The sequence below is a fragment of the Dermacentor silvarum genome, chromosome 3 (genome assembly GCF_013339745.2).
Source record: "Dermacentor silvarum isolate Dsil-2018 chromosome 3, BIME_Dsil_1.4, whole genome shotgun sequence".
Classification (NCBI taxonomy): Eukaryota; Metazoa; Arthropoda; class Arachnida; order Ixodida; family Ixodidae; genus Dermacentor; species Dermacentor silvarum.
Window position 1 is genome coordinate 126,119,015 of NC_051156.1, and position 12,575 is coordinate 126,131,589.

A 12,575-nucleotide genomic window follows, 5' to 3' on the forward strand; every position below is an offset into this window, starting at 1 on the left:
GGCGAGCGTGTAAAACAAGATCATCTCACGTCTGTGTTGAGGACATTTTTTAGAAAGTCATTGCATGGCACCACAGCACACACACACACACAAAATCAAACATGCAGGTTATATAATCAGTCTGCACGCAGTGATATATTCACACACAGAGAGACAACCACAAGAAAAAAGTTCCACTAAGGCTTAATCGTCCCGCACACACGTCCTATCGGGTGAACGGGAACACTCACGCCTGTCCCAGCTAGCATGGCTGTTTCTATCATTTCCTTTACTGAGTTCGCGCCCATGAATGATTCGAGAGCCTTGACAGTGCATCAGCATTGGCATTACATGCTCCTTTCCGATGGCGAACTGTTAGATTGTAGCGCTGTAGTGAAAGTGCCCATCTTGCTAACTTAGCTCGCTGTGGGGTACTGGTTGTCAAATATGACAATGGCTTATGGTCAGTTGGCGCAGGTAGGACAAGATGGGGCTGGCACCCGGGGCACGAGAGAGGCGCTCGATGTGGCCGAGGGCGCGGAGATCGGCTGTGAGGGAGACGGGCCAGGCGCCGGTCTCTGCGAGGGTCTCCGCGACACGGGATGTTCGGGGCAAGCCGTGGCACATTCGGAGGACACGTCGGTGGTCGATATCGATGTGCCGCCACTGAGGTGGTCGCAGGTCACACAGCGGCAACGCGTACAGCACACAGGAGAGGGCGACCGCATTGTACATACCCGCAGCGAAGGAGGCGGGGCAGCCATCGCCTCGCGCGAGGAGAGCACGCACAGCGGCCTCGACACGGCGCATAACGGCACGGAGTCGCTTCACAGCGGGGGACCAGGTCAGGCGGTGATCGATAGTGAGCCCCAGGTAGCAGACGATGGGTCGCCAAGGGAGGGAGACACCATCGATGATGATGCGGCCGGTGTGGAGGCGGGTGGTGGCGCGGGGGTGGACCATGAGGGCCTCCGATTTGGTCGCCGACAGGCGGAGGCCAATGGCACGGAGGAATTGGCCGACCGCATCGACAGCCGCCTGGAGTTGTCGGCGCATCTCCGCGATGGCCGAAGGGGGGCCACGGACGAAGAGTGCCACGTCGTCCGCATAGATCACGGCGCGCACAGGAGGGAGCCCATTGTTTCGCACGCACTCGCTGATGGGCGCAAGCGCGAGGTTGAACAGGAATGGGCTGAGGACACTCCCCTGTGGCACGCCGCACGTCACAGGACGGGGGGAGCTGATGGCCTGGCCAACACGGACAGCAGATGTCCTGTCACTGAGGAAGGCTCGTATGTAGGCGAGAAGTTTGCCCTCCACGCCAAGGGCGCCTACAGCCGACATGATGGTTGTATGGGGCAGTGAGTCAAATGCGCTCTGTACGTCCAGCAGCATCAAGTAGGCGGCGTGGCCATCGCGTCTCGCCTGTCATCAACCACCTCCTTTTTTCTTGAATGTGGAGAGGAGCAGGGCAAAGGTCAGTGTTGTGCTCAGATGATCCACAGAAACAACACTTGGTCGTCGTCTTTGTCGCCGTTTTAGCGTGTAGAACCGCAGCGGTCGGCATCGTCGGGCCTTTGTCTTGCCGTTCTTGAACTGGCGGAGCCTTTTACGGCACACGGTTGGCAGTAGCACTTCTTTGCCGGCTTTCTACCTCGGTTAGGAGGAACTCGAGAATCTTCAACTTGTCATCCACTCCTGTGGTGTCTGCGTGTGCTGTTGTCTCTATTTCACCGTCGTCTTCGTAGTTCCCTCTAGATGCAGTTCCTTTGGAAGGGCAAACTTGTGTGTTATTATCGAATACGAGGTCGTGTGGCAGCGCCGCTAATATGATGCCGCAAATCATAGTTGAGAAAGTAACAGCTTTGACACCCAAAGTGCGCAGCCCGCTTATATGTTCCTGAACGTGGTCATATAGTTTTCGAAGTCCACGCAGGTCACTCGCTGAAGTAACGGCTGTTCATGCTCGGAGCTTGGCGAGATGATCTTGTTCGATTTGCGTTTTGTCGCCGAAGCGTCTGTGCAGTATTTCTAGTGCGTTTTTATAGCAAGCCTCAGTAGCATGCAGGCCCTTTATCGCTACTAGGGCTGCTCCATGCAGCAACGAGCGAAGCTACTGCAACTTTTCACAAATTAAGAGACGAGAGTTCTTCTGGATGGCTGTTTGGAATTGTTCCCAAAAGTGCATCCAGTTGGCCAACTCACCGCCCAAGGTCTCCAAGCGCAGCTTGGGCAACTTCACGCCGTCACCTCGGAGAACTGTTTCTTCCCTTTGATGGTCACTTGTTTGCGGCACAGTTTCAGGCGGTCTCAACTTGCAGAGAGGTCAGCCTTGCTTGCAGACGACCTATCATGGTAGTTGATATTCGCCTCGATGTCGGTAGGAAAACTTGAAGGTGTTGTGGAAGTCGCGAACTTCACATTACAGTAGGCAAAGCGGTGACGCTGATTGCAAGGGGTTAACTGTTTATTAAGATCGAATAGCAAGCGATAGAAGGAAACTATTTGCACAGACATCAAGACTACGAGTCAAGAGTTACAATGAGGTTACAATTTTTGGTCTTCTTTCTTAGCCGAATCTCCACCCCTCTTCCAACGGCCCCGCACGTACCTAAAAGCATCGCCAACATCACCCTCACACTGCGTCGCGCGCAGTGTGCACACAAAAAGGCTCCAGGGTAATAGTATACGGAGTTCCATTATGTCAAGGCCGTTGTCACAAATCTTTTGCAGTGCAATGCGTCCGTTGTCTCACAAATTCGCAAGGCACAGTCTCCCAAAGAAAACACTCCCACGCACATTGGGGCATCTGGTCCGTTCGCGGAATATCTCGGCATGGGTGTGGTCCAGCAACGAGGGGCTAGCTTCAAAGCCACGGCACTGCTTCCGCGAAGCGAACGCCGGAAGCCCCGACTCACAGTAAACCCGCTTACGCGCTCCCCGAAAACCGCGGCTCCCCCGCCATCCCCGACGGCTATAACTCGCCGCCGCCGCCTTGGTGTCGAACCGCGCATCTCTTTTGACCACCCCGCATGGCCCTTACGCACAGCCGCCTGCACAAACAACACTCAACTCCACTCCTCCCTACCACGAATGTCACGGGGATACTTGTTGTCAGCGTGACATTTCACAGCCATCACGCGCAAACACCGCACAACACACCACGAAATGCCCTTGCAGTTCATAAAGGAAGGGCACCATCTGCTATCAGGTCCACCATGCATGCGCGGTCAAAGCGGTACAAATAACATTGCTGTCGGCCGCAGCACTCGCGAACACTGGAAATGGGCGCGTGTGTGCTAACCCGCACAAACACGTTTACACATTCCTATGCTCAGAATAGCTCAGCAGTGCCACATTGGCCGCACCCTTCCCGTATCAGGTGTTACGCACCCTAACCGTTATCTATTTCGTACTTTCGTATCGCCCGTGACCAGCGCATCAGCCTCCGGCTGGTGGATCCGGAGCCTGCTAGAAACACTCGCGGATTGTGGTCTGTGGCCACCTTTATTCTCGCTCCAAATAGACAGGTGCAAAGCCCCCCTAGCGTCCCCACGGCCGCAAACACGTCTCTCTCCATGATTAACCACTTTGCCTGTGCTACCGTCAGATTTTTACTGGGGATGGCGACCGTTGTTCGTTCTACCTTTACAAGCTGCGATAGGCAGGTCCGTTCCGGCACTTCGGAGGCATCGGTCATCAACAGAAACTCATGACAATGACCAGGGGCAACCACCTGCGGCAGTGATGCCAACACGTTCTTTACAACGCAAAATGCGTTTCTTGCCTCTTCATTCCGCGGGATCCACTTCGGTATCCCAAGATCGTGCAAGTCAGAAAGAGGGCACATCACCTCAGAATATTCAGTACGCTCGCGGTAATGGCTAAGTCCGATCTCACTTCTCCGTTCGTTCTTCGTTTCCGGGACTTGAAACCTTAACATCGCGCTTCTATGCTTCGTTTCTTTCTCAGACAAGCGTCCCCCACTCGAGCTGTCGTGCGCGAGTTGTAAACCTGGTTCGCTTTTGGATTCGGGCAACACCAATTGATTCTGCATTTGGCCATTTATTTTCTTTTCATGAACAAGCAGTCTATCCTGCAACTTCCTTCCATGCGTACCTTCAACTGCTTGGCTCCAACCTTCACGCAGGGAATCGTCCTCCCTATGTTCTGCATTGAAGCCAGCAGCAGGCGTTACGTCATCCCAACCCACAGCTTCATTTCCAGCTAGGCCCACTGAAGCAACCATGGCACCTTCCTCAGCCTCCTCCTCGAACAATAGGCTCAAAGCCGCATTATCTATGGTGCCAAACATCTGCCCAAGATTGGCCTTATCCCGATGTTCTAAAACCTGCCCCACTTGGTCGCGTTCTAGAAGCTCGTGTGCCTCTGGTGTTAGCAACGCACCTACACCTTCTGACAGCCCTTCGGTGACTGCACACAGAGTCAGCACCTGCTGGTTGCCACTTTTACCCATTCCCGCTAGAGACAGTGGTACATAGAACAAGTCAGCGTCAACAACTCGGCCAAACGCGCCTTTTAACTTAATTTTACCTGAACTCCCACCTTTACAAACTTCGTTCACCGTCTCTGCTCATAACACATTTATCTCTGCGCCTGAATCGAGACAGGCCTTGATGGAATTCTCTCCAACTTTCAAATCTACCCACTTTAACGCCTCCGATGACGCCTGCTTGTCTGCTCTATCACCTGGCTCCCCCTGTGGCTCAAAGCTGTTCAACACAACTATCTCCGCCCGTGCCACCAGTTTGCTACTCTCTTTCTGTGGTTGCTCCTCATCAAACCCCTGTCGAGAGTCTGGACAGTTGCTGGCATAGTGTCCAAGCTTCTTACATTGGAAGCATCGAATAGCTCCCGTCCGAACTTTCTTGCCTGCATTCCCTGCTTGGCGACTCATCTCCCCAACTCGTCTGTCTCCTTCATGGAGTGGCTTATCCGAACGCTCTCGGCTTCCGCCCCCGCGTCTGCTTTCCTCATATGTCTCGGCTAGCTCGGCAATTTCACTAGCAACAAGCCAGTCCCTCACTTCATTCTGCATTACATATGTCCTTACTTCTGATAATATCTGTTTAAACCTGTCGGCGATAATCAAATCTTTTATATCCTTCACGGTAGTGACATCCCTACTCTTTAGGTAGTATGAGAACAAAGTCTATAACCTGGTCGCCACCTGATGCCACGAATCGCCCTGTTTTTTCTTCACAGACAGGAATAAACGCCGATACTCATTAGGAGTCATTTTAAGTTCCTTTAGAATTTTTTCTTTCAGTTCAGGGTAAGGCATCACGCTACCGTCCGATTCGCTTGCGACAATTGCTCTCAATTTCTCATTCAGGAAAGGCAGCAATATCACTCCATGAATCTCCTCGGGGATTCTCAGTGTTTCAAAGAGAGTGCCACGCTTTTAAACCATGCGGACACTGTGGGATCCGCCTCTGGCATTGGAGCAAGAACTGCCTTCAGTTCCTTCGCATATTCCCCCAGCTTGATACCCGATAACTTCCCCCGCCCGCGCTGTGCATCCGCTAGCGGCTGTAGCTGCATTTGAGAAAGTTTATTTTTTTTCCATCTCTACCATGAGTCTGAGCTTCTCCAGCTCCAGCACTTCTTTTGTGAGCAACTGCTCACGCTGTCCTCTGGGTACGTTTTCGTCTTCCTCACTAGTGCCTGCGGCAGCCATATCGCTCTCAGCCATCGTGATATGTTCTACGAACTTTCCTTTCTGTGATGTGTGTAAAACTAGAGAAAATCTCTTAGGCGCTAGCCCGACATGGTGGACCATAAGACATCAAACAAGTGCCCTACCTTGACCACTGTTGTCTTCGCCGCCTGGACTGTCTCCCCGGAGTGTTGTTGGCCTCCCGTGGTGCTCCTGGCAGCTGCTGTTACAGCAACTGGTCAATTTTCCAATAAATTTCCAGTTCCATTTCCAGGCTTCTCGCTGATCTCAACCTCCACGTCGCTACCGTCACTATTTCGCTGTGCAACCCTCGACGTCTCCTGCGCTCCTGCAGTTCACCCCGTCAGACTTGCCGACTCGAACTCCGCGGCGCGATGTCGCTGTGCAACCCTCGACCTCTTCTGCGCTCCTGCGGTTCACCCCGTCAGACTTGCCGACTCGAACTCCGCGGCGCGATGTCGCTGCGGAACCCTCGACGTCTCCTGCGCTCCTGCGGTTCACCCCGTCAGACTTGCCGACTCGAACTCCGCGGCGCGATGTCGCTGTGGAACCCTCGACGTCTCCTGCGCTCCTGCGGTTCACCCCGTCAGACTTGCCGACTCGAACTCCGTGGCGCGATGTCGCTGTGCAACCCTCGACCTCTTCTGCGGTCCTGCGGTTCACCCCGTCAGACTTGCCGACTCGAATTCCGCGGCGCGATGTCGCTGTGCTACCCTCGACGTCTCCTGCGGTTTACCCCGTCAGACTTGCCGACTCGAATTCCGCGGCGCGATGTCGCTGTGCTACCCTCGACGTCTCCTGCGCTCCTGCGGTTCACCCCGTCAGACTTGCCGACTCGAACTCCGCGGCGCGATGTCGCTAAGCAACCTTGACGTGTCCTGCGCTCCTGCGGTTTACCCCGTCAGACTTGCCGACTCGAATTCCGCGGCGCGATGTCGCTGTGCTACCCTCGACGTCTCCTGCGCTCCTGCGGTTCACCCCGTCAGACTTGCCGACTAGAACTCCGCGGCGCGATGTCGCTGTGCAACCCTCGACGTCTCCTCCGTGATTCCTGCAGCTCTGCTCACCAACAATGAGCCTGCTGCTGACTGTCCAACTCGCAGCCTTGCTCGCAGCTTCCTGCGCCGTCCTTCCGTCGCTGATGTCGTTTGCCTGCTCTCGGGGATCCAAATGCTCTCCCGTCTGCTTGCTCTCCGCCAGAGCAATCAAAACGTCACTTGCCTTCAGTAGAAAGACTTCACGATCCTGTCGACTGCGCCAGTTGATATTCGCCTCGATGTCGGTGAGGGAAACTTGAAGGTGTTGTGGAAGTCGCGAAGTTCACATTACAGTAGGCAAAGTGGTGACGCTGATTGCAAGGGTTTAACTGTTTATTAAGATCGAATAGCAAGCGATAGAAGGAAACTATTTACACAGACATCAAGACTACGAGTCAAGAGTTAAAATGAGCTTACAATTTTTGGTCTTCTTTCTTGGCCGATTCTCCACCGTAATTACAGCTCCTTATTCCGTCCGACCTTCCACGACGTGACATAACCCTTTTAGTCAATCTATGGCTTGGAGTAGCATTTTCAAATGCGTACTCCTTACATATCGGAAAGGCCAATAGCCCACTTTGTGACTTCTGCAGACGCAACGAAACAATCGTGCACCTTTCTGTGTGAAGGCCCTCGTTTCAACCCGCAAGGAGCAGCCCTCTCAGCTACGCTAGACCGACTGGACAAGCGCACAATAACGGAAAGCAACATCCTTGGAAACTGTCCTGCGCGTACATTAGCGCGCACAGCTATGAAGGCACTGCTGTGTTATTTAAACGACACTGGACTTTGTGACACATTGTGACTGTACACTGTGAGACGTAGGATGAGACGTTGACGCTGGCTCACACTAAGAAAGCCTTCGCAGACTGCCTGACAGTGCCCACAGAAACAGTTCTGTTTTGTGTGTGTGGAGTATAAGCGAAGCATTATACTGACTTTTGCCGTGGTCAGTGTACGCGTACGCGGTATCATCATCAGATTTGGCTCGAGCGTCGTTGTCTTCCGAAGCTGGCTCGTTGGCGCCCCTCGGGTTGCGCTCGTGCTCGGCACGTGCTCGTGGCACTGCTCCCACGTTCGTCGTCTTCTGCCACAACTGGCGCAGTTGACTCTCATCATTCCAGCTTTTGTCGTCGTAATGGCGAGCCAGCATTTACGGGGGTATTTACGCGTTTACGGGGCGCGTGTCGCCGCCTAGATCGTGCCAAATATTTGTTTCTTCTGTTGTTCCTCCGAACGTTTTACTTTCGGAGTCGGGTACATAGTATTTTGATTTGATGTACATCATTATGAAAACTGAGGCCTACATATTTTAGTAAGCAATCGCAGCGTCTGTGTCTGCGGAGAAGATATTCAGAGGCATAATTTCATGCGGGGGTCAGCTCATAAATCCATGAGTCCCCGATTATCTTCTCCCTGGCATTGGACGGAATCATGGAATCGCCAGCTCCTGAACACACCACCTTAAATAGTGTTGGATAAATCACCTGCAAAACTTGCCGCTCTATCCGCAGACACCTCACATATAAAAGAAAACACTTTGGGAGCGATGAACGCCACAGACTCCCAGCTACACAAATTGGCCTTTCCCTAGTCACTTTCGTAACACAAGGGGTATTCGTACTCTTGTGTTCTACCGAGCATTAAAAGATGATGCGTTAGTTCAGGGTTAGATAGCGGGTAGAAATTGGTCAGTACAGGCAGCAAACTAGGCAGCTAAGGTAATAGTTAGCCAGAAACGTCTGATCTCTCCAAGTCATCCTCCCGCCAGCCCTTAAGTCCACCACTCCGCGTTGCCATCTTAGCAGAATAAGTAGTGAGTTTGCTCAAACCACCTGCGGCCACGGAGATGCTGTGCTGGTTTACTTCAGTGGGCCGCCGTTCGCCGCTAAAAACCAACTTCCCCGTTTCCCGGAATTGGAGACACGCTGTCCAAGGACGCCCGCGACACCGAATTTTCAAAGCAGTTGGGCACGGCCCTCGGGCGGTCACCCAATAATCCTGCGAAGCCGCGATATCCGCAAACAACACTTCCGTCGCTGGTGTAGTTGTGTTCTGACAGTTTGCAGTGTGAGAGTGCGTCGAGCGCAACACACACTTATTTGCAAAATTGCAATATATCACGTTACAAAATAAGGAGGCCCATACTATGAGATAGAAGTGAGATAAAAAAGAGAGAAGAAAATGTAGTCTGTGTTGTGCAGCTACTAAGTGCAGTTTTATTACATATTTTGGCAAAGTCGACATGATTGTCTGCTTTCATCACTCTTAGTAAATACATGACCTCTTCGGGCATGCCGGCATGGCGCTCATTTGGTGGGATTTCTGCTAGGTGGCAAGTCGTCCAGTTCCAACGGTTGAGCTCCCCATCCGAAAGTACTTACCATGCCAGGTAAGCACTTTCCTTTCCGATGTACTTTCACGATTTTCCAAAGGCTCCTGCAGTTTATGCAAAAGCTAGCTTGAGAGCCCCGAATAGAATAGTGGTTCCTGTTCTCAAGGAGGTCGCTGGCTGCGATGTGATGAGTGGAAGTCATCTGCAGGGTTCTTTACAATCAGTCATAGGGTAGACGTCTCCACTCCGTACTGTGCTGTAACGTCCCCGTCCATGTACCAGGAGGTGAGCTCACTAAATACTAAGGGGAAGAACCTAGTTTTCTTTTCCGAGATTTTGATGCCCGTCAGCTTTGTGAAATGCGGCCACCGCAGCCGGGAAGAAAACATGTATACTGGGAATCGTGTAATTTTCGGTTATAACCGAGATCCCAGCGTCTAGGAAACTGAGACAACGCCATGTCTCATGTTGATTTCTAGCCCTTCACCTGTTGTGGCTGAAAAGATGGTCATGGAGTCATCGCTACTTCTAGCAGTTTTAGTCAGCATCTGGTGACATTCTTCATGACACTGCTGCTAAAGCCATTGTTGTGCTGGCCGCGTTAAGCATTCCCATTTGCATCCCATATGGTGCCATTAAGTTGTCTTATTCGATGTGTCCCTCGGCCTTGAGGAACCACTCTTTAGTGTTCGAGTTCATCATTTTGACATAATCCTTGTCCCAAAATATGTGGGCCATTTTTAGTTGCTTACCATATGGGCTCTCCCAAGCCAAATTCTCTTGCTGGCCAACAGGTAAAAGGTGTGGAGGAAAATATTTGAAAGAGCAGCGACTTCTTTAGGCAACTCGGGGATTCCCTCTTTCACTCTTAGTTCACTGTCAGTTATTATGTCGTGGAACAAGGAAAGCACTCTGGGGCTAGGTACACGTACTTTGTCACGTCTTCGGTTGCTTCCAATATCCTCATTTCTGGCCCTCTGAAACTCCTGATCCTGATTGAGTCCAGAACTTTTAGTGTCTTGTTCTCCGATGACACTCCCATCGAGTTTGCCACTGAATAGTAGAAATTTTTATACAATGTACAGGTGTGCCCGAAAACAATGTTCGCTGATGCAGTAGCTCCCCGTTTAAGTTTCCCCCTTTCTTTGCTCTTAGGTTAGCAGAGAAGCTACTTGCTCTGTTGAATACATTGTCATATATGTGATGAAGAAGTTGTGCAACATGTTCTGCAGATGGTGCACACCACCAACAGTAGCAGCATCGTGATCGCTCCGCAAAAGACGCCGCCGAAGTTACCGCTAAGAGCGCTGCCCGACGTAACTGTTTAGCCGCCCGTTCTGTGCCAGTATATCCCAAGGACCTACATCTACGCCTGCATCAATAAACCTCATTTCAATTGGTGGAACCTGCCAAGCTTCCATCCCGGAACTCCGCACCTGTACGCTTCGTCCCGCTATGCCCGAAGACGCAACCACGCTCCCACCGTCCACGGCCCCGCCATTTACGGCCCCGCCATCCACGGCCCCGCCATCCACGGCCCCTCCGCCCACGGCCCCGCCATCCACGGCCCCTCCGCCCACGGCCCCTCCGCCCACGGCCCCTCCGCCCACGGCCCCTCCGCCCACGCCCCCGCCACCCGTCATCTGCTCCGGGGTGCCTTACCTGAGGGATCCGGTGGTCTTCAGCGGCACCGACGACAGTGATGTGGAGGACTGGCTATCGACTTAAGATAGGGTAAGCGTCCACAACCGATGGGATGACACCGCTAAACTGAACAATGTCCTCTTCTACCTTTCAAATGTGGCTCATCTGTGGTTGAAAAACCACGAGAAAGATTTTACCACCTGGTCTGCATTCAAGGCCGCCCTCATAGATATGTTCGGACGCACGGCCAGTTGCGCCCTGAACAGCGTTTGCGCCAGCGCGCCCAGCAGCCGGGCTCGTTCACAAGCTACATTGAGGGCGTTCTCGATCTCTCGAAGCGCGTCAATGCCTCGATGCCCGAGTCTGACAGAATCAAGCACATCTCGAAAGGCATTGACGATGACGTCTTTCAGATGCTTCTTGCAAAAAAAAAACCGACCAGAGTAGCGGAACTCATCAGACTGTGTCAGAGCTACGATGAACTCCGGAAACAGCGGGCCTTGACTCGTCGCCTGGTTACTAACGACAGCTTCGCAGGCCTGACCATCCACTCGGACCAGTCAACACTGCTACCACAGCTCCAGGCGTTCATACGCGAGGAAGTAGCTCGGCAGCTCTCACTGGTGCAGTTTGCTCAGCAACAGCCCCAGCCCCGTCCTGCTCCTTACCTGTCACCCGCTATTCGGCAGGCGATCGAAGCAGAAATTGCCGACGCTGTGCCAGTGTCCCCTCAGTCGCATCCGGTAACTGCTCCTCTCACGTACGCCGACTTCGTCGCACGGCCTCGAACGCACCCTGCTTTCACACCGCGTCAACCACTGCATGCGCCGACCCCACCCCGCGCCCCTGGCGCTGGCCCCATGGCCGCAAACCCTTGGCGTACTCCTGACGACAAACCAATTTGCTTTGCCTGTGGCCGCCCCGGACATATCGCTCGCTACTGTCGCCGCCGCATGCCGTTGGCCGTCTCATATGGCTATGAACCAACGACTCGCTATGCCGACCAGCCACCGCTCCGCTACACTCTAGGATCACCTCCAAGAGCTCCTTATCGTCAAGCGTCCTTCGACCGACGATCTCCGTCACCACGTCGGCGCTCTCTCTCCCCAATGCGTCGTCGTCCCATGCCTTCAGAAGAGGAAACTAAACGTCGCAGTTCATGAGGCAAGAACTGCGTCGCCGTCACAGCGTCCAAGTCCTCACAATTCTCCGTCGAATGTATTTGCTGTTTCTGTTGAGGGAGTATCAACTCTTGCCCTTGTGGACACTGGTGCCAGCCGTTTGTGTAATAAATGAAAGACTCTGTCGCTCCATCCGGAAAGTTACGACGCCAGTTGCTGGTGTAGCCCTCCGTACCGCAACAGCGCAGCATGTTCAGCCGTTAGCAGCTTGTACGGCCCCAGTTGTAATTGAGGACATGGTGTACATTATTGAGTTCATTGTGCTGCCATCCTGCTCTCACGACGTCATTCTTGGATGGGATTTTCTCTCGCGACTCAAAGCCATCATCGACTGCGAGCGGGCCGAAGTCGAACTTTCTCCTTTGTGCGACCTCCATTCCGACGATTCTCCCGAACATCCCCCTAAATTAGTCGTCGCTGAGGAGACCGACATTCCTCCGCACGCCGCTGTTGTTTTAGCTGTGTCTTGTGGAACCATCTCTGACGCCACTGTTTTGTTCGCCCCTTCTGAGACATTCATCGCAAAAAATATTGTACTGCTTCCCTTCGCGACCCTCGATTTTTCGGCTGGTTTCAGCCATATTTTCGTATGCAACCTTTTGTCCGCTCCGCTCACATTGCTCCGTGGCCAGTGTCTCGGCCATGTCCAAGCCATTCAGTCCCTGTACATCGTCGACGTGCCCGATGCTACTTCTCGC

General features: G+C 53.1%; 1 protein-coding gene across 1 annotated transcript; it reads right to left on the bottom strand.

Moving 5' to 3' along the window:
* Positions 1-5,971: 5,971 nt before the first annotated feature.
* On the bottom strand, positions 5,972-10,695 carry LOC119444753 (uncharacterized transmembrane protein DDB_G0289901-like). Its single transcript, XM_037709102.1, has 3 exons — positions 10,603-10,695; positions 6,592-6,871; positions 5,972-6,405 (listed from the first exon to the last, which is right to left on the bottom strand). The coding sequence occupies exons 1-3, from the start codon at positions 10,693-10,695 to the stop codon at positions 5,972-5,974; spliced, it is 807 nt and encodes a 268-aa protein (XP_037565030.1).
* Positions 10,696-12,575: the final 1,880 nt, after the last annotated feature.